This window comes from Amblyomma americanum, chromosome 6 (genome assembly GCF_052857255.1).
Source record: "Amblyomma americanum isolate KBUSLIRL-KWMA chromosome 6, ASM5285725v1, whole genome shotgun sequence".
In the NCBI taxonomy this organism is placed as follows: domain Eukaryota; kingdom Metazoa; phylum Arthropoda; class Arachnida; order Ixodida; family Ixodidae; genus Amblyomma; species Amblyomma americanum.
In genome coordinates, this window is record NC_135502.1 from 69,503,441 (window position 1) to 69,525,713 (window position 22,273).

Consider the following 22,273-nt stretch of genomic DNA (forward strand, 5'->3'; position numbering starts at 1 on the left):
TGAACATAGTGTATGCCACTTTCCAGGGCCACCGACGCATGGTATGCGCTGCAGCTTGGCTCGACACTGACCAGGCCAATATCAAGGCGAATCTGTTCACCTGTGGCTTTGATCGCAACACCCTTGGCTGGAACGTTGGCGTGCCTTCCAAGGAGGAGTGCAAGGCCAGTCTGAAGGCCAACTGAGCATGGATGAATGTGGACGGAGAAGGCTCGTTCCAAAGCACCTCCACATCCACTCTGCTTTTGTTTTCTCAGTTGAATGCAAACTTGGAAGGCACAGAGTGGTACAGCAGCCCCAACCATTCAGCATACCACCAGCCTGTTTCCACTGAAGTCAGCCATTCGCAAGAACTGGTGAACATATCAGGTCCACAGGAGGTGCGTGTGTAGCTGACAGGAACAACTTCCTAATTTATGTCATCAGGTTTACCACATCCGGATTTTTTTTTGGTCTGGGGAAAAGGAGGAGGTGTCTTTTTGTTTTCTAAAGAACAATTGTTAGGTCGTATTGCAGGAAATGCTTTTGTGTGCTCACATCTTTCTTCCTTGCTCCCCTACTCTTTTTTATTTTTCCCTTATTTTTCAGCTGTGACTATTGGTTTGTGTGGGCCTTCAAGACCTACAAGTGCGGTATCAAATAAGAGTAAAATATCACAGGCAGGCATCTTGCACTAATCAAGAACTTGTGTGAAGATGCATTGCCACATTTCTTCATTGGCTTTTTCAAGAGCTCGAGACTGTGACTTGAAGTTGATGGAAATGCTATGAGCGTAAGTCATGTCGCTTGGAAGCCAGATGGAGAGACACTTCCATTTCAATCTTTCCTTTTTTTGTTTCAAATGGATTCACATTTAATGTACTTGGAAGAGGAAAGGCAGGAGGTGTTGCAATACTATACTATATTGTTGTCTAGTGAGAGTAGTGAGTGAGTCTAGGTGTTAAGACTTGGCATCTTTCTCGGTGTGACTTACCAAAGGAACGTTCAAGCGATTGTGGACATTTTTGACATCGTGTGTGCAGTTCTGTTCGATGTTGTTTTGGTTTGTTATAAAGATGGTTACACTAATGTTTGTTTCTTACATGGGTGTTCACCTTCAGAAAGCACAGTTCTAGCACCATCGGAAAACAAGCAATTGCTACCGATCAGTTTTGTTTATGGAACTCGATTCTGGTGGTCAATACAAACAGCATTCAGAGGTGCAGATTTTGCCCATTTAGCTGGTGTTTAAATTCTTTCCATGACAGAATACTGAAGATTGTGAATTAGGGGTGCCATCGGTGAAAAGGACAAAATTTAAAGCTTTTTTCTTCCTGTACTCTGCCCCCCCCCCAACTTTCCGTTAATCACTAACCTCATAACGAGCAGTCCGTGTATCACCTACCGTAGATTCAGCCAAAACTGTCACCAAATTCCACACAGTTAGACAGCAGTTCTAGAACTAGTGACATTCCATTTGTGAAGTGTCCTGGCTGTCTCGTTTAGTACCCACACATCCACCAGAGTTCAGTCTCTGTTTTTGTTGTGTGCAACAGTGTATTGATGTAAATAGAATTCACTGGAAGTGTTAGAAATGTGTGTGTGTTTGTGTGAAAATGTATCATGTGCTTTTGCTGTTCTAGTCTTGTACAGGCACAGACACAGGCAACTGTGAAAAGATCACTTGTCACACAGTTGTGCAGATTGTAGCATACTTTATTTCATTTTTTTTTATCTTGTACGTTCAGAAACAATTATTAGTGTCTGGTTTCTGATACAACCATTTCCAGTCTGCTTACACCCTGTACACTTATTAAAAGCCACTTATACGCCTTTCAATATTTTCGTATTGCTTATGAGGTTACTACTCGAAAGAAGGAAGAAAAATATGGCACAAAATAAATACCACTGGCTGAGCTCCGAAGAACTGCCTATACAAACTACCTTATTGCTGTTGTTTCTATGAAAAAAAAAAAGTTACATTGTTAAACATGTTTCTCACAACACCATTTGTTCGTAACACATATTTTCTTAACTTGCGACAAACACTTATATTACTGTATTTACACAACTGCTGCTGCCAAACATGAGACAATTCAACACACAGAAGCATTTCTTCCTCAAGCACGTAACTGTCTGCCAAAGCAGCAGCAGAACACTGGTGACAATTTGAACAGAAAATGTGTGTGCGAAATAAATGTTTACATATTCCAGTAGCATGTCCCCTCTGTCATTATATGTTTTTGCCAATATTGACCAGAGTTTGATGGACCTCCTGGAACGTAGGCCTCTTGTCGGGGTTGTACTCCCAACACCGAAGCATGAGCTGGTACACAGTTTCTGGTACCTTCTCGGGTGCTGGTAACCGGTACCCTGAAAGTCGGCAAAAACAAACTTCCATGTCAGTTCCTTTTTCAAAAGCAAAGTGCTTTTACGCTTCCCAGAATGTCTCAAAATAAAGTTTCTGCATTCTCCTGCTGAAGAAAGAGCATCTTGTCTAGTGAGGTTCAGCCATAGAAGTCATTTGACCGTTGTCGTAAGCTGAGTATGAGATAGCTGTGATTGAGTTCTTTGGGAAGGGCCGAAAAAAATTTCCTTTCTATTCCTGTGACATCAGTTTACCAATTCCACCCAAACAAGTAGTTTTATGTGATTCAGAGTGCCTAAGTTTGTTAATAACTGCTTTGGCTTTGAATTGAAAATCATGAATTTTCACATTCCAAACGTGCATTTGAGCTATGATTTATACTACAGAGGAAGGGGAAGGCTGCAATTAAATTCAGCAGTGCCAAGTGTTCAAAATGCACAAATTTTAGTTCACCAGCATATACCTATTTACATCCTCATAAATGCAGCTGCAGCAACTGGGAAATGAACTTGCAACCTGGTGCTCAGCAGCAAAGTGGCATAGCCATGGAATGGATTTTTGTGTCTGCAAAACGGCTTCCAGTGAAAAAAAAAAAATCCAGCACCACACTTGTTATGTGAAGACATAGGTATGGGTTCTGATTGCAAAACTCGTTGTTCCCTCTTGTTTTCCAGAGTCGTACATGGCTGATAAACTGCAAGCTTAACTGCAATACCCATTTGGCAGGTGTGCAGCAGTAAGCTTTGTCCAATTGCAATGCATACCTAGTAGTTCTGCTCGCTCCAAGTGTACTTATGTTACCTTTTGGATCACTCTAACCTGACACCTAAATGCAGATTTCATCAGGACCCTGACCCAATAAAAACTGGCCACTTCATTGGTACCTCCCAAATACCTTTTAAGTTCTTGGCATTTGTAGGACCTTCGGGAACTATATTCGTAAGGGAAACTGCAGGCATTAAGGGACTTACGAGATTTATTTCACACTACAGAGTTTCTCGACTGCTTTATAGCTGCTTCATAGTGCAGCTAAGTGTGCACTGCACTAGAGAGAGCATCGCCAGAGGTGTCTCAACTGCGGAAGGATAGCATGTGCACATTCTTTTATCTCCTTGCTTGCGGCTGTCTTCCCATCTCTCAAGACTAACATCCATGCTCTTGTGTGCAGTTTGGCACTCTCGTATATTTGCCCTTACTGAAGGCTCACTTTCTCTGCTTTCTGTATTCATGTCACCACCTTTTGTGCCTTCATTCTCTCCCTGCTCAGCCTCCCTCCTTTTCGTCAAGGCATTGACAACAGACATAAGAAATGTGCAAAGTTGGTTGGCCCTATGGATGCTAAGCATATAAAACATGCTGCTTAATTTGCTCACTTGTGAGAACATGTTAAGCACCAGGTTTAGTGATGGTTTGGTTACAGAAAGGAATCTGGACACATTATATGCTGTATTTCATTGCCATACAGTTATTAGATCTTGAATAGATGCAGAGTATGAGCTGGCAGGTTTTGTCTCTTTAATGTCTGAAACAGAAGAGTTCCTATATGGCTCAAAAATCAAGACTATGGTTATATGTTACAAGCAACATTTAGAACCACGTCAGTGGCAGAAAGATTTGTGAAGGTCACCTCAGTTGACAAGCATCGCTCCTTGAAGCCTGAAGAATGTGGGCTAACAGCATTTCAAGTTCAAAGCTGATTCTCTAGCATATTACCAGCAAGGCGCTTTTGGAACTCTTCCAACTCACCTGTGTCTATCAGTTCCCTTGCTCGACTGTTGGACATGCCGCAGTAGGGAGAAGCGCCAAGTGAATAGATTTCCCACGCCAGAATGCCATAGCTCCAAACATCACAGACTGATGTATATTTTCCTATCCATGAGAAACCAAAAAAACTAGTTAGATTAATAGTTCAAAAGGATGTAACTCTATTTGTTTATAGCTTGTTGTGTGAGTTAGTTTTCACCACCGTTGAAACTTTAATTTAAAAGCATGAGCCTTCTATTAGGGAGGTGGCAGGTGCATTAGCAATGTGGCAAATCCGAAAGCACAGTCCCATTTTCTGAGGTCTCTATGAATCGCTGTTTTTAAAATGCAACCTAACAGTTGTAAAAATATGGCAGAACCTAAACACCAGCACATAAAATTATATTGGTTTCACAGTTCATACATATCTAAAAGTTCAGCTGTTTAGGGTCTGCTGTTCAGTGCTTGGAATGAAATTTGATGGCATTGCTGCTGGTACATTGTATATGAAATTACCAACGGTGAAGCAGTAGGCAATGTAATCCCCACCACATCCATAGTTCGTACTTTGCTAGAACTTAGTTTTAAAACGTTTCAGAGGGGAACATGGAAGTAGTTTATTTGAAGAATGCTGAAGTACTGCCAGCAAGGGCCATGAAATTTCATCTGCACTAAGAAAGCACTGCAAGCAATTTGCAGGGTTCATTCAATAGAAGTTCTCTTGCACTGCTCTCGTAAAGTTCTGTACTCCAGAAATGAAATCGAGATGGAGGTGCACTCACCAAAATTAAGGGCCTCGGGTGCTGTCCATTTTATGGGTATCTGTTTCATGCCATCCGACACAATGTACTCCTCTTCTTCTCGTGACATGCCAAAGTCCGATATCTTTACAACATTGTTCTTGCCTACCAGACAATTCCTTGCAGCTAAGTCTCTGCGCAAGAAAATGGTCATTTTCTGCATAAGACACAGTTGCAATAATTAAGACTATCCAATGTGTGAAAGCACTTTCAACTGCGTTTAAACATATGAGGAAGAACTGCGGTGGAATGTTACCTATTTAAAACTTCGCTCTGGAAACGGGTATTATTTTAATGCTATGAATTGAAATTGTGAGGTTTGACGTCCTGAAATGACAAACAAGCTATGAAAGACACCATAGTGCAGGGCTCTAGATTAATTAAGACCGTCTGGGGTTCTCTAATGTGCGCCAACGTTGCAGTGCACATGGGCGCCTTTGGCATTTCAGCTCCATCGAAACACTGGCGCCATGATTTAGGTAAAACTTGGGCTGTCCAGCTAGATAGCAGAGCACTGCGCCACCACACCAGGTTTTAATTTTACGAGACAATTCAGACATGTATAGAGAGGTTGGACGTCATTCAATATATGCCTTGTCTTTGCACATTTCATATTGATATACAGACTTGAGTAACTTGTAAATAAAATTCAGACAAGTGTTGCAGTAACTATGCCTATAGTAAGACTCCCCATATAGCAAACGGAAGCTTAAGTCCCACTTGTATACTCTCATAATTTCTGCAGCAAATGATCCCATTTCAGTCAACAATCAAATTATATTTGGGCTGAAAAAATGCAGCTCACCCTCACAGCATTGCTGCAGATATAATGCACACTCCCTCTCGCTGACCGACAACTAAATATCGAAGCTCTAGAAGTTCACTAACAATAAGACAGCAGTATCCTGAGAAAAGTTCAGTAAATCTCATCAGCTGGTTTCTGGTTTGCATGATTCCTTTGTAGTGTCTCGTTGGCTGACATGAGGCTTAGAGTGGCTTTGCTCATAGTAGACCTCACGATAGCTTAAATGGTCAACTTGGCCAAACATAATTTTCTCTAATAAAAATCTAGTATATCTCCTAAAAAATTGGCTGATCTTGCCTCCAGCCATGAGACCAATTTGTCAACTTGAAACAGTTTGTGTTCTCCTCGGCTCTCTAACTTGCTAATGGGATGAAAGTATGAATCGCCTATTTCTCATCCAATTCAAACTGTTTACTTACAACAGCCTAATGACCTTACAAATGTTTTTGCACAAAACAATGAAAAGGAAAACTGTAGGTAACAAAACAATACCATCCTTAATTGGTGGCAATGCAAATGTTACAGGTAGATGAACAATCTGGTTGCATACATAGCTGCTCAGGCACAGCTGAACTGCTTGACTGAATAAATGGGAACGTGAATTTTTATTCTGATGAAGGTGGTGGTTTGCTCCCTTTATCTAGTAGGCTTTTTTTTACATGGCAAATAAGTTTCTTGTTTCTTTCAATTCCTTACTCTGCTGATGAAGATTTCACAAGAATGGACAAAAAAAATTAAAAAAGACAGGTACAGGGGTGCAAAAACTCTTGGACACTGCCCAAAATTATTGTTTTTCACCATTTTTTTTCTCTTCGTCAACAGGTATTGCATCAGCAACTCGATGCTGCGTGCTCACTGCTGACAAAACATTCACACCCAAATGTAACACAAGGCACACTTTACCTGTGTATGCAGTTCTTGCTTTCGAGATAAGCCATTCCAGCAGCTGCATCCGTGCACATATTCAGCAGTTCTTTTGGACTCAGTTTTGGTCCTTGGTTTCTCAGAAAGGTCAGCAGAGATCCACCTGAAAACAGAACAGGTAATGATAAGGGCTGTGGGTAATGTGAAAATGGGAAGACCATCTCTGGTGTTCCTTGTTTGAAATGGGCATTAAGCACACAGTAAAAAAGCTTCGACATGAAAAGAATTGAAAATGCTGTTGGAAAAGAAAATACGGGAAGAATTTTCCAGTTTTATCTTGCCATTGAAGCATCTCTCAAGCATATAAGACCTCCTCTACAAAGCACACTCGGATGTACCGCCGTCAGCACGCTTAAAACAAACGCTCGAGCACATGTCTTCCACTGACATTGGCGCCGCTGGGCGTCGGCTGCTGGGTCTCAGACAATGTTAGGGTGCAAGCAGGGCTTGATCTGTCTCTAACCGCCGCAAACACACCATGCAGCATGCAGGACGTGCAATCGAGCGTTCATGTTAAGCGTGCTGACGGCGGTACTGTACACAGCCACAGCCGCTATGCTCACACCAACAGATATCTTAATGGGATGAGAACCAGTTTCAAATTTAGTGCTAGCGGCCGAGTACGTCATTCAAGAGGTATCTTTCTGTGTTCACTGCCACAGTGCAAGCAGTGCAAAAATCAGTGGCATTTCACTGTGCTTCACATCATTTGGCCACAGCAGTGGTCTCTATTTGTTTATTGGAGAGAAACTATGTTGGTTTCTAGCATTTTATTTCTTTGATCTTTTTCTCAGAATATGTTTGACTTGGTTTGTGCTTGCTTCCATATGGGTTCTATAGCATTTCTACCTGTTACAAGGGATGAGCGGTACAAGTAGAATGGCAGATACCTGGTACCAGTTCCATGACAATCATGATGGGCTGCTTCTGAACACAGATTCCGATGAACTTGACTATGTTTGGGTGGTCATATTGCTTCAAGATTCGTCCTTCCTGGAGAAATTTTTTCTTGTGTTCATCAGGCAGATTGACACGGCAAGTCTTCACAGCCACATCTAGCCTTTGTGGGTGCAGGAGTGCCCTGTATACATCTCCAAAGTTGCCCTGTGAAAAAGTAAAAATGTAAGTCAAGAAAATTTGGCAAACTTTCTAGCTCTGACTAATCCAGCATGCTACCTGTAAAAAAAGAAACTTAGCAGAATCTTTCACTTTTCATCTCGTCGGCGCTTTTAGACACATCAAATAGAAATTAATTATTGTCAGTTTAAATAACTACAAAATGCATTTTACATCCATAAATTGCAAAGCAGCTTTCAATTTGTGCAATAACATATAGCTGTAGCCAGCCTAAATGCACAATGACGAGAACAACTCATTTGTCCTTCTTTCATCTTCTCCAATAAAACCAAACTACATTTACAGTTGGCAGGAAAATTACGGGGTGTGGGTGTGCAGAAAAATAATTCTTCATCACCATCACACAAACCAATAGCCTGAAACCAAGTATGAGATGGTGTGTTATTTAACTCTTACTGCACAAGAGCTACACTGCATATTTACTCACTCTTCCAATTTTCTCAACAAGCTCGACATCATCGTTGTTCAGTTCCCATCGCTCTCTGAAAATGGGAGTTTGCAGTATTGCCCCCGACTTGCTTGTCACTGGATGTCCCAGGTGATGCTGATACACTATCAGCTCTTGCACTGTGCTGAAGGCTGGCCCTTCAAACCTGTATTTTCCCTGCATGAAAAGAGGTAAACAAATTTTCACTAACAAGTGACATTTCATGACCGCTTAGAAACATTCACAGTTAAAGCTATTATATTCCAATGCATGCAAAATAATGATGCTGCAGCACCTAGGTGCCGCATAAGTCATTAACATTGTTTGATATACAGCTTACGGAGTAATCTTGGAATGGGTGACATCACATATGTGCACATGTGATGGCACCCATTCCAAGATTACTTCGTATACTATTGTGGCGTATCAGAACAAAGTGCAATAACAACTGAAGTAGAAAGCAAATAACAGCAGCCTATGAATGAACTGAATAGGCCCGCCCGCCTCTTTATCGCTATTGATGTGCCCCTCCTGTCCCAACAAGCCTCTCTGCCTATGCAGACATATCCTATTGCCTCTTATACTGCCCGGCTGCTCAGCCATCAGGTTCGTATTCCCCCCTACCCCCTCCCTTTTCATCACCACCTCGCTCAACTGAATTGGTCCTGAAAGGGGAAGAACAACAGCGTAGACTGGTCACCCAGGCAGTCGATATGCTCGGCCAGTTATTTTTGGCCCATTAAATGTCTTATACAACTACTACTACCACTACTGTTGAATTTCTTGTGCACGTGCACTTTCTCTTTAAAAATATAATTTACAGAGCAAACACAGTTAAGCCCTTGATTTACGCTGCTTTGTTTCTTATTCTTTAATAATTACTTCAGTACTCCATATCCTGAGGTAATGTCATCAACTTTTGCTCACCTTCACTAAATACATGGTGCTTACATTTGCAGCAGTATTTCATGCATTTTAGATGCTTTAATTTAAGAGCCCATAGTTGCAAGCATGTAAAAATAAAAATGTAAAATAGAGCTCACATCAGCCGTAGTTTGCACAATGAAATGCTTGTGACCTTGCCAGCACACTGACAGCACCACTTGCTTCGTTTCGTTTCGTATCGTCTCTCGCACAAGGTAGTCGCCGTCGTTGACAAGCAGCCGGACAACTTCTTCCCTTGGCAGCACACCATGGAACCAATCTTCGTCTTGCAGCGAGATGTTTGGATTAACAGTCATCTGTATTTTTTCAAAGAAGAAAAAAAAGCAATGGCAGACTGCATTAATGAAGGCAACAGCAAAGTCATATTAATGTGCAATACTTGCAATGCATCACATACTTCTCACATGAGGTGTTCTGTCACAATCCAAAGTGGGCACTGAGAGATAGCATGAATGAGCCTTGATATTAACTGCAGCAAACAAGGCAGGCCAAATAGCAAAACCTTAAAATAACATATATCATGCTTTCTAACAATAGTTAAAAAATTCCCTGGCATCACTGTTGAGGAAAGACATCTAAACACCTTGGTAACAAAAAAAAAGCGAAAGCACTGCACACAAGGCTCTATATTTCCCCCATCTGGTATCTCCTTTTCCCTCTTTGTGTAAAACGCATGGAGCTACCTTTGGTGTGCTTCGTGTGCAACCAGAGCCAGAAAATGGCTTTCAAAATCAAATGCCGTCATTAAACATACCCTAAGGCACCCGCTTTTTTAGTCTATCTCTAAGGCGTTCCTGCTTTTCTCGACGCTGCTGATGTCAAAGTCGATCACTGGTGACCATTACTGGTTATCATTACTGATGATGCTGGAAAGTACCTAGTGCAGTAAATGCAGGACTCCTGTGCTCTTCTAATCATATGCTATCATATGTTCGATATTCACAGCCTTGTCTTTTATGCACACATGAATTCACTCTCCTCTTCCTTCAAGCAAGAAAACTGGCCAATGGAGGCACCTTATTTTTCAATGGCCCAACAAAACCCATCCAAACACAATTGGACGCCGCAATAAATGGCAAGAGACTAACAGAACAATGAGAGAGAGGTGACAGGAATGTCTCAAGGCTAATGCAAATTGATAACTGGCAGAACAAATTTTAATTAGTTTCTATTGCGCAACAACACTAGAATGGCCCTCTTGAAATTAAAAAGAGAAAAGCTGCTCCACAGACAAACAAGCCAATGCTGTACGGCAGCGAAGTGGCACAGGTAGAGAAGCATGCAGGGAGACTGTCACAACACTTACACGGCTGTAGGGCCGGAGGTGGTGGGTGTTGTTAGTCTCTTCAGAGATGTTATTGGAGGTGGTGATGGATTCCTCAGAGTCCTTGGAGTGCTGGGGGCGGTTGGCCTGGCATGAATACACTGGACACTTTGGCAACAACACTTGTTTTTCCCTCATGCACAATGAGGTGCTTTCGACTGCAGAGATTTATGGAACTACAGGAGGAGAGAAAGAGCTCTTGTGCAATCTAGGGATGCAGCCTAGAATTTAAATGTGCAGCTTGTGCTCATGTCAATTAGCACAGTGGATGCCTTGACTCCAGGCTATTTGATGATGCTCTTAGGAAATTACGTTTGTCCGTGTCACCTGGTGGCTCTAATGGGCTCTAAATGTTCAATGTTTCTTTCAGTGCAGTGACATTCTTTTGTTCAGCCAAGAAGTGACAGTCCACATTAGAATGTTGCGATCAGAAGGCAACAAGTGTGGCAAATTTTCACAAACACTGACAGGTGTAAACATGAGCATGTATAGCGAGTATAGCCCACTTTTATAGCTGGCGCAAATTGACACTGAAAAATCAAACTCATGTTCAGTGACTGTGACAACAAATTTAAAAATCTGTGTTGCCAACAGTTAGGTTCACATCTGAATTCAAGCCTGGCTATCTATTTGAAGCATGTACCAGTAAAACCAACTACATACAGTCATGCACGTCACTACAAGCCTTCTACCATGCAGCATAAAAAGGGAAGCGCAAGGACAGGCATGACACAACAAAAATCTAATTTCATGTACCTGCTTTCGGAGGAAAGGGCTCTTTAACTTATCCACAAAATGCCTTGCTGCAATCTTGCTGATGGTTGTAAAGTCCATTATTTCTTCTCCCTTGCTGCTCTGAAATTAAATGGTAGAACAAAGCATCAACAGATGAAATTGTGTGAATGTGATGCAAGAGATAGTCATCCAATTTCTGATAATGTTTTGATAATTTTCCACTCATAACTTGTGTTAAGACTTTGCAATAGCTCATGCAGAACAGAACTGCTATGGCTTTTTAATTGTCCCTTTCACTGGCCAGCGCTGGGCTGCAACTTTTCCTCCCAGCACTGTTATGGGAGTGCACTGCAACAATGCATGCACACATGAACTTCGCTTGTGTGTTAAATATTTACGTGTTCCAGGAGCTCACACCATGCCAAATTTCATTATGTGCAGTTGCTTTCAGGTGCACATGTTATACACATTGCCTACTTTCAACAGTTACCAGTAGTACATGTTATGCAGCATAAAGGAGCATAGAGGAAGGGCTGAGGAGAAAAAAATTAAGGGGGCACCTGAGCAATTCTTACGATGTGTAAATGCGTGTCATGAGTGTTTTTCCTTCTTTTGTGTTAGTCTTTTTTCGCGCTGCAGTTATGTTGAAGTCTTACTAAAGCAACAGCATTTATACGCGTCGCTGAGTGTGTTGCTGAGTTCTTGTCGAGGGCTAGTGCGGTGAACGTTGTCTTGGTGCAGCAGCTCGCTTCGCACACTGCGCTGCATCGCGATGGTCTCATACTTTGTCAGCAGTGAACTGCTGCCTACGACCATGCTTTTTTGTCTTGATGTAGACTCCGTAAGCCACGTTTACAAGAATACGACAGTGGGCATTGTATTTTATACATGTACTACATCAAATCTGTCAGGACTCCTCGCCTAGTGCGTGCGAGAGAGGGGTCCAGCCACCCCCATCTTGAGCACAGTCTGCTTAGATATCCACCCTTCGCTTTGTTTTGTTTGTTTGTTGTGCTGAGTCTTTCAATTTGTTATCCACCTGAGAGGGTATTATTCGACCTACCCCTGCCTTCTGATGGCCTATTGTTCCAGGAGGGGTGATGAAGTCATTCGTGAGCTGCATTTCTGCCACGGCTTTCTGGTGACGCACAACGAGCACAACGAGCCAAGTAATGCTCTTGCATTAAAAAGTTCAGCCTTCATCTGGGCTGTGCCTCCCATCACCGAAACACTGTAAACCCCCCCAATGGACAGTGCACTTTTCTTCCCACCTTACTCCCTGCCTCAAGAGCTGACACATCTATACGGTTCTTATGAGCTAAAAATTTCTGGTAAGCCTCTGCATCGAATACAATGTAAGAGCACAGATTCACAAATGCAATATTCTAGTAGGCAACTCTGGTTAGAACATGCTAACAACGTGGACATACTTGCTCGCCATTAAGAGTGACATCCAGGTCCAGATCCAGAGCCCTGGGAACTTCATTTCCCATCAGCGAAAGAGCCTGAACAAGTAGCTGCAGTTGGCTGTTGAACCGCTCTTCTTGGCACTTGGCTTCATCTCTCTCCCTTTTGATTATGTCCACAGCTCTCTTTTTCACCATGGCTCTGTACATGAATCACACAAGGACACATGAGTTACTATGTCAAACTAAACCAGTGAAAAATCACTGAAATTTTAAAGAGGTCATTTTAGTCCAGAGAGTTCTCATCGTTTGTTATCTGGGTAGTTTCTAGGCTTAACATGGCAGCCAGCACCTATGTTTCAAGCTAACCTTTACAGCCCTCCCTACCTCTTCTCTCCTGTTCTTCTTTAAACTACTCTCTCACTTTCTTTAGCCCTTTTGGGTAATTTTATCCCAATCTCATTAAAATTCTCATTGTTGCTTCTCTCAAGAATCCAGAGCCCCTTTTTGCAGCAAACAATGATCAGCTACAAGCTTGCATCATAAATTAGTAGACAAGTTATTTCTAAAATGCATTTTCTTATGACTGCTAATAAGCAGTTTTGCCTATGAACTTCATGACAATAATCAGCATCATCATCATTATACTTACGCTGATCCCAGATCAGGGGTTGTCTTTATTTCGGATACATCCACTTGAAATTGTGCTAGCTGTGTCTCTTTCTCCAAGATTACAGCCTGGATGTGGGCAACTTTTGCCTGCAGCTCAGTGATCCTGCAAGGGCAGAGCAAAAGCCAAATACGTAGTACACTCTGGCTCATAGGGCATGAACACATAACATAAAAAAGAGGGGAAAAAATCCTAATTTTTATGCTTGTGTTTACGGGGTTTACGGGACATGCACTACCAAGATAAATACACACATCAGCAAGAATATTCTCATATTTCAACGTTTCTAATCATTACGATTTCAACTGACATTACGGAACTGATGCCATCGTGGGAATAATCACTAGCAGAGGCACAGGTTCATTGAAGCAGTGACGCTGCCACTCAGATTCTTAGGTAGTACTAATTGCGCTGAGTAAATTTGGTGCAATTGATCCATCCATAAGGCCATTGCCAAAGCTGTAAACACCGATCACAACCTTTCACATGGACAGATTTTTATTTTCGCTAGGAAGTTCATTTCAGTTTCACTAAATTCACTCCATGCAAGCTAGCCCAGTAATGCTACTCCCCTGCAAGTCACACTTGAGCCATTTTGAGCGCTCAGGGAAATCCTATTGTGGTGAACAAATAATCTAATTTGGGAAAACAAATTTACTGACAATGACTGTATGACTGTACCTATAAGTGTATATCTTGAGTAAAACATTCATTATGAGGGGCTCATTTAGCTTTGCATTGACTTTATGGGCTGTGAAAGCTTTTTCCGTTTTCGACTCAATTCATTTCAACATATCGGCATGCATGGGTCCAAATTTTCACTGTTTACTCACCTTTCTCTCACAGAGTCAATCGTAAATTCATCGACTGCAATCTGTTCTGGCTTCAGTTTACCAGAGTAGTTGTTCAGCAGTGACTCATCGTAATGGAAGTCAATAGGGGGAATAGGTTTAGACCTGGAAATGGATACATTGTACACAATTTGTACCGTACACAAAATGAACCTTGGTCATACTGAAAAGTACAAAAACTTCGCAAAGATTGCTCATACTTCAGTATGCCATTGACAGGTTTGCAGTGCTCACACTCCACTAGCTTCATCCATCACAAAAATATCAACAGACAGTCTAAAGACTGCCTATAGACTACTTGTGGGCTGTCTAAAGAAATTTTTGTTAAGCTTGGTCCTGGTGACTGGGGCACATCCCATCGATAACGGGAGGGTATGCACTGAATTGCTACTGCGGCCAATGGTAACACTTTTTATTTTTTCTTGTTAGAAAGGCTAAAAAAATTGACTTTTGGAACTTTTCCTGTTTATGTAAGTACTTATTTTCGTTTACACTTATCAGCCTACTCTCCCAATAGGTGTATTAGATGAAGTAGGAGGGGATTCCATAGCCCTTAAAACAGTGCACAGAGTAAAAAAAATACAATACAAATTTTAGAATAAGGTGAAAATAATACAAGAGGAGATGCCTAAAAGGGTTGCTGCAGAAATATTTTTACTGACATTCAGTGCAGTCATTCAAACAGAAAGTCTGAATTCATTTTTCATGGCCAACGTCACATGTTGTATGCCTTGATTTAAGTGACTGTCTTGACCTCTTAGCATGCAAAGAAATAGACTTGCTTCTGGATTGCATAAAAATGCATGTAATCAGTGAAACAGAGTGTATTGTAAGCACAATTTCAATACATACAGACTAACAATACGGTAATCAAAACCTGTGAGAACTCACTTGTATCTTTCAACAAAGTCCTCATATTCTTTGTCGCTGTTCACTTGCTCTATGCTTTCCACGACACTTTTCTGGAGTGCTTGGAATGGCTCCGAACAAAAATTTGTACGATGTGAGAAGTCCCTCACAACTGTTTGCCTGAAGATATGAACCATGAATTAGTCTTTGCTGAAGACAGTAGCAAGAAAGCAACAAAGATGAACATGAATGTTTGGTGCCTTACCAGCAGTCCTATATGAAAGCAGTCAGCAAAGAAAGTCTGAGTGTTACCATCAGCCTTATATTGAATGACATACAATAAACATAATTACAAAATAAACTTTAGTCACACAAACCTAAACCTCAGTCAGTTGCCAGAGTCCAATGATGTGCCCTATTTTTTTCTAGTGAGTAACCCAAGAGTGCCTGAAATAACATGTGCACATGTTATTTCACATGTTATGTGCACATGCAAGAACCAAATTTATTTTTACTCCTGCATAGCACCTTAGGGTAAACTTATAGTAAACTTTTGGAGAGTAATCACTGGCTGCACACAGAGTGTTCTATTTCACATCAATGAAACCTGCACACAGCCTCTTATTTCATTATTTTAAGACTGTTACAGCACATGTCCAATTTCTCATTAGAGGTTCCCTATGAAAACAGCAAAATATCTTTGTGTTTCAGTTCCATGATGCTGCTGAAGCCTCGGAACCAAATAGTTTTAAAAAATGGAATATATGAGTGATAGTTTGTACAGTGCTCATAGTTTCATGTTTTCTGCAAAACAGTTTTGCCAGCCCAGGAAGTATTTTTGTCAGTGTCTGTCACACATGGCTTTCACATCACCCCCAGAACAAACATGAAAAAAGAAGTCTTTAATCGCAAACAAGAGTCTTTTTCTATACCGAAATATTTCCTATGCCAGATTGTTCCAGACCTGCTGATAAAAATGGTCCTACATCATCATTTCAGCAATTATTTAAATTTATTGATCAACAGGAATAGCAAAAAGAGTTTTATTCTTATTGCACAGGACAAAAAGTATGGTGGGGCAGCCAAAAAAGAATGTAAACCAATAGGCCCCTGCGAGCACAAATCTGAAGCCAGGGATTCGTCTCATTTCTTTCATGGTGGTCTTTAGAACACCAATCTTTGTCTCTACAATCTTGCACTAGTCAATACGTGTTTCACTCTATACTTCTTCAGCATACTGCAGTGTTAAACTGAATTTCAAGTATTTTAAGGTGCCTTCAAAAAATAACCATATAAGAAATGGAGGACATTTGCTGTCTGCTTAAAAAAGCTAGGTGAAAATTCAGATATAAATCAGGTAACAAATCACAGGTTGGTAGTACGGTCTGACAAACCAACAGAAAAGGAATACTCTCCATAAAGATTCAGACATTTTTGTAATGTTATTGTAATTTGGTCATCTGAGGCCAGGCTAAAGTGGGAGTGGATATGTCAGGTCAATTCGTGTCTTATTTGCAATGCCGGAAAGAGAGAACTGTACCAGCAGTCCACCGCCTCCTGCTGCACTGTTTGTTGGTATTCCAGCAGGCCTGGCAGAAGCGTAGTCCTCAGGTGGTGCTCATAGTTCATGGCTTCGTTGAGGAGGAGGATGTAGTCATTGTGGGCTTGGTGCAGTTTTCGAGTTGCCTTGACATAACGCTCTTTTGCCTCTTCCACCTTTCTGTTTCCTCGACCTGGAAGCAAGGTCACTGTGATGAGTGAGTATCTGCACTTTTACTGAATGCCAGGCCCCTTATTACGAAGTGCGAATCTTGTGATTACCTTTCATGAACTGGTCCTCATACTTTTCCTTGGCAGCCGCTGCATTCTCTATGCATTTCTCATACTCTGAGGTGCTCTTGAGCACAGCATCTCTCAGCTGTTGCAGAAAAAAATAACGAGAAAAAATTTTAAACTGGTGTGACATATATGCAATTTTAAGAACCTGTGTAGGCTTAACCTCATGATTTTATGCCCCCAAACAGAAATGGGATCACGGGGCTGATTACTCATTAGCATCCACCTGGGCACAGTCAGAAGATTAGTAAGGAAAGCTACACAACATTCTCAGAATTTTTGCAGTTGAAAAATGTGCCCTGGTCTGGGGATCAAACCCAGGAACATTCCCAGATTTGATCCCCAGACCAGGACAATTAAAAAAGAATGTTTCCTCCACAATTGAGTAGCCTTGAAGGCAATGTCAGGTAGCTGCTGAGCCCCCACTAATAATTTTATACCCCTGTTACAAGGGCAACCTCAACTACAATTTAAATGAATGACAGTCCAGCTTTCCAACTGCCACCGGACTCCATGGCAATGAAGCATTTTTAAACAGCACTTGCTGCAAAACCCAGTCCAAACTTTTCACCACTTTATCACACCCCACGCAGTTCATTATTAAATAAAATTTTTGCATTCTGTCAGAGCTAACTTTAAGAATTTATTTGACATTTTAATTCGCTAATTAGTAATTTATGTACACAAGAGATAACCAGCGTACAAGCTAGACAGTTCAGTAGCGGCACATTTGGCTTCACAACATGGACACAGTTTTTTTTATGCCGATTTGCGCATTTGTGTGCTATGCACACTGGCTTAGTGAAAGTTGTGGATTTAGGTCTGTGCCAATCACAACAGTGATATTTCCTGCAATCTTACCTCATATGGCAGTGGGAAATGCTGCTGGCTCAACTGATATAATGACCATGAACTGCCATACAAGTTGGCACATTCAAATAAGACTGCTGAACTAAGTTGAACTAAACTGTCATTAAAAACCCATGAAAGCTGACAATGCTCTGTAACCACTTAACTGCTGTTCATGACAACCGCCAGTGGTTTAATAGCATTTAAAACTGTTTATGTATGTTACTGGGGTGTTACTATGTGTGAATGTCTGAGAAGCATAAACAACCAGCCAACCCCTCCCTCCTCGAGAACCCTTAGACATAGAAATCGTACCCTTGTCAGCTCTCCATGAATTCTTTGATGTTCTTCTTGGTACACCTTCCTGAGTGCCCTTTTTTCCAGAATGAGGCAGCTCAATTTATCTAGTGTATGGGTGGCAACCAGGTCAGCATTCTGCTTAAAAAGCCGGCCAACAGTTTCCGTTGTGTCGACAATCGCATTCCATGCCTGGAAAGAAGCACATTTTATTTTGTTGCGTGTAGCAAGTCTTGTCATAATGCTTACACACAACCAACAGCATTCTCGGGACAATTTACCAAGCCTGCAATCAAGGTGGCTGTGTGTGGACCTCTTAGCAGTGCAAAAACTTCTTTACCATTGCAATCCTACACCACCAATTATTGTCCCCATACAACCATAGTTCATTCTTAAAAAGAAAAAAAAAACCAGAGTGGGAGCACATTAAACATGTCTGTGCATGTGTACTGCAAAAGAGCGCACAAAAACCTCTGGATACAGTTCAAACCTACTACCTGACTAACTGACCTGCTAGGGTACTGCTGCAGACAAGTTTTTTATCAGTGACACACGCTAACCACACGACAGCTCGTTGGGCCAAAAGCACCTATAAAAAATAACCCAGATGGGCTGAAGAAATTATTGAGAGCATGATATAAAGTTCTGTACACTAATTTTATCTCATTAAACTATTTAACACCTAAAAAACACCGTGCAAGAAAAATGTCAAAGTTGCCAAGATATATGATCGGATTTAGGTGGTCATTTAATTCTTGGTACATGGAGTAGCTAGCCAATAACATATAAATTATTTAACAGGAAGAATATAAGCATGATTATTTCATGGGAAGGATAGACAGACTGTAATGAAAGGAGTGAAACAAAACTGCAAGTGCACGTACTGCAAAAAGGCAACAGAAAAGAAACAGTACTGGTGGGCAATTAGCAACAAAACAAAACTAGATTATTTGGCAACACTCGTTTTCGTGGGAAGTCGACCTGGTTTAAGCTGGCAAGGTAAAAGTAAGGCAGTGTATTCCAGCTCTGCGCAGGTTTGAAGAACAACTGTAGTTTAATGCACAGTCACGTATGCTAATTTAAGCATGCTCATCTATGAGTCTCGGATGCTACTAAACAAATCAACCTGAGATAAAATCTCAGTTACTGGCCATGCCTCCAAGTGTTCAGTTCAGTGCAAAACTTGACAGCACTATGAGCATGGACACCAGAACACACCTTTGCAACCAGGCTACCAGCAAGCTCTTCTCCGGGTTCTTGTTTGGCTGTTTGAACGCAGAGGGCACTGAGGGCTAAGGAGTATTCACGGTCACACTTAACACGGTGCATAATGAAGCGACGCATATTCTCCAGCAGCCTGAGCTCAGCATCTTGCACGGAGAGAAGTGCATCATGGGAGCTCCAACCCTGAAGCTCTGTGGCAAACCCCATCAGTGGTAACCTGCATTGGTACAGGGAGGTAGCACAAAAATTAGTCACAACTCTACAACTTCCACAGAAACTAGCCTTGACATTTCATCTAACTATAGCAACACAGTGGACTTTATGATGAAATCACTCTGTCCACAGCATCTGCCATGTTGGATAGACCAGTGCCATACAGCAAAGACAATGTACAAGATGACTTCTTCCTTTCTCCTTTCAATCTCTTTTATTGAAGAAATTACTAGGAAGTGTCAAAGCCAAGAAACCTTACACTAAACACTAGCTAAAATTTTATAAACAACAGCAGTTGATTTTATGTAACTCCTTAACGTGCTTCGCTACCATAGTGAGGAATTTTAAAGAATGCAGCAAAACAGCCCTCTCAACAGTGTACAACAGAATGGTACAGTCTGCATGCATAGTACATGTAGCACAGGCAGCAAGGCTGCGCATGTTAAGGAAGTGGCAGTAAGGCGCCCTTTAAAACTATGAATCATTATTTCCTGCACTGTACACTTATACGTAAGCTCGCAGCCCATCACCAAAAAAATGCTCCTGATTTCTCCAAGTGAAATTTTTTAATCAAGACCTGAAATTAAACATTTCTAGGCGAACTGAAGTGCCCTTGTATATTTGTGATGGAAGTTATTTATAAGCAGGTTATAGCAGGTACGAACAGCAGCAGCACAAGACTAGCACATAAAAAGAAACATCGTGAGCTCATGTATTAAATTTAATCAGAATGAAAATTCTGCTAGAGAACATTCATGCTAGCTTTCCCGCGTCGTTTCAATCAATTTGTTTCTATGGACAAACAACTTCCCGAGTTATCTGAAAGAGAAATATGCATTACGCAAGCTAGCGAATGCAGCCTCGCCTTTTCCGATGTTCCCTTAGATACTGCCTCCTACGACAGCTTATGCGCCGCGCACACCCAGCGTAACCGATGCTAAAGGGTGTACCTATCAAGACGGCCTTCGTTTGGCTGGCTGCCCCGATCGCTGTTGAGTCTCACGGACGCAGAAAATGAGGGCAGGGCGTTTATCCCGGGTTTGATCTCGTGCAGCGGGCGCCTTCAGCGCAGAGCGTTCGTTGCGTCGGCCGCAGCAGCATAATGAGAGGTGTGGGGATGCAGTTACGAGTGCACGCATGTCATGCGGGAAAATATGCCGCGCGGCAGCTATTTGCATAACACACAGCGCCGGCTCCTGTTGCGCGGATATTGTTATGTGAGCGGCGTCCGGTATGCGCACGTAGGCTCCAAAATGAGAAGCAAGGCATGCGTACTACCTTACGGACGGTTTGAACTTCGCGCGTCGTACCGGAGCGTACAGTACGTGCACACTGCACTTATGTGATAAGTATGTCTTGTTCTGTTGTCCTGGAGAAAGAGACTTGGGGGGCGTTATAGTGAATGCGTACGGTACATGCGTATCGGCTTGCTGCGAGGCAGAGTACGATCAACAGAAAATGCGGGCAAGAGGCTAGTGGGAGGTAACAGTCAGAATGCAGTTGGTTTCGCTTCTCAGAACGCACGTGAAGATTAAAACATCGTACTTGTTTAGAAAACTAGGCATCTTTAGATGAGCATAAACCGCCCCCATTTTTTTTTGTTACATTTATGTCCACACTGAATGAAGTTCTGGGCAAACACACGAGTTTTATAATCATGTCCGGCCACAATGCATGAATTAATGCAATGCGCAGGCCAACTCTCGCGGTACATTATGAGCATATGTCTTATTGAATTTTCCTTGTCGCCGATAAATGAACGCACAAAAAATCCGTTATTTCGATGCTGGATCATAATTAGCAAAGGCAGCATCCAGTCTTATCATTATTCGGTAGGAAGACCGCGCAGAAAAAATCGAGGGAAAAATGGATATCGTGCTGAAATCTGCATGTGCCCCGCAACGCCGTGCTTATTTTAAGATCCCGACCAGGGCCGAAGATTGTGGACACGTCTGCCTGAGTTCCGCATCAGAAATACATGCCTAATTTTAGAAGCCGGCCTCCGGCGCCGAGTCAGCGAGCCCACGCGTTTTCTCCCAGTCCAAAGAGCAGCACCTCGTCTGGTCAGCCCCGTGCGCATTTTCTTCGGTTACCACTAAAGCAAACTCTATTTTATCTCACGTTTCTGTAACTATGGTATGAAACCTACTCGGACGTTACTAAATTTTCGTTAGCGTCACACTTACGGTCACAGATACAAAGGCGAAGGGCCGAAGGTTCTTGTTCCTAGAACAGGAGCAGCACGAACTTGGGTCTCAGGGTCATATCCGAAAAAGACAACCGTAATCCACGTTGGCCTTCATTTGAAACACGGGTTATCCACAGAACGATGCTTGTAGGTAGCGAAAGCACAATTCTGGCACGCACTGCGCTCGTTCGAGGCACCAGCACCGATACACACGAGACTTCCACGAACAACTCCGGGAACAACAAAGGCGCAGCCGCACGCACCAAACGCTCCCCCCGCACTCGCGAGCAAAAGCGACCGCGACGGACGGAAAGCGCTCGCTTGGGAGAGAGCGGAGGGATCGTAGGTCGGGGAAAGAAAGCGATGGCTAGTTCGCAGACCTTCCGCCAGGGAAACTCGCTCTAGGCGGGAAAGTCGAAACTAGGGCGATCAGTGGGACAGCACGCACGCGTCTAAAGATGCCTAAGGGGGCCTCACATTCTGGGCAATCACTTGAACATCTTACCGAAATCACGGCAAAACTGAAACTGAAACAGATGCTAATTGCCGTCCAAAAGGTAGTCATATATAAGAGAAAGGACAGAAAAAGCCATGAAATGGATTCGAACCCACACCGGTTCAAACCTTATAAGCTTACTCGACTGACGCCTTACCGGCCGACCAGTTGCGTTTATAACAGATATTTTCGTTCATAAACCGCACT

General features: G+C 42.2%; 2 protein-coding genes across 6 annotated transcripts in view; one reads left to right on the forward strand and one right to left on the reverse strand.

The window, feature by feature from the left end:
- The window catches only part of Wdr37 (WD repeat domain 37), a 132,109-nt gene extending 129,913 nt beyond the window's left edge, over positions 1-2,196 (forward strand). Inside the window, exon 12 of the mRNA XM_077627240.1 lies at positions 27-2,196. Within this exon, the coding sequence (XP_077483366.1) occupies positions 27-185 (159 nt within the window). The 3' untranslated portion in view covers positions 186-2,196. The remainder of the gene's footprint in view (positions 1-26) is intronic.
- On the reverse strand, positions 1,670-21,855 carry FER (tyrosine-protein kinase Fer). 5 transcript variants are annotated; one of them, XM_077627236.1, is made up of 18 exons: positions 21,569-21,855; positions 19,164-19,386; positions 17,964-18,137; positions 16,785-16,881; positions 16,504-16,696; positions 15,006-15,143; positions 14,097-14,219; positions 13,246-13,368; positions 12,618-12,795; positions 11,209-11,307; positions 10,435-10,539; positions 9,227-9,424; positions 8,184-8,360; positions 7,510-7,723; positions 6,599-6,722; positions 4,873-5,024; positions 4,094-4,216; positions 1,670-2,352 (listed from the first exon to the last, which is right to left on the reverse strand). In XM_077627236.1, the coding sequence occupies exons 2-18, from the start codon at positions 19,374-19,376 to the stop codon at positions 2,213-2,215; spliced, it is 2,571 nt and encodes an 856-aa protein (XP_077483362.1). In that variant the 5' UTR covers positions 19,377-19,386; positions 21,569-21,855; the 3' UTR covers positions 1,670-2,212. The 5 variants fall into 5 exon arrangements, with proteins under 5 accessions (XP_077483362.1, XP_077483364.1, XP_077483363.1 ...); XM_077627238.1 differs by having other exon boundaries at positions 10,435-10,524; positions 21,569-21,853; XM_077627237.1 differs by having other exon boundaries at positions 10,435-10,524; positions 16,504-16,711; positions 21,569-21,853.
- Between the last annotated feature and the right edge of the window lie 418 nt (positions 21,856-22,273).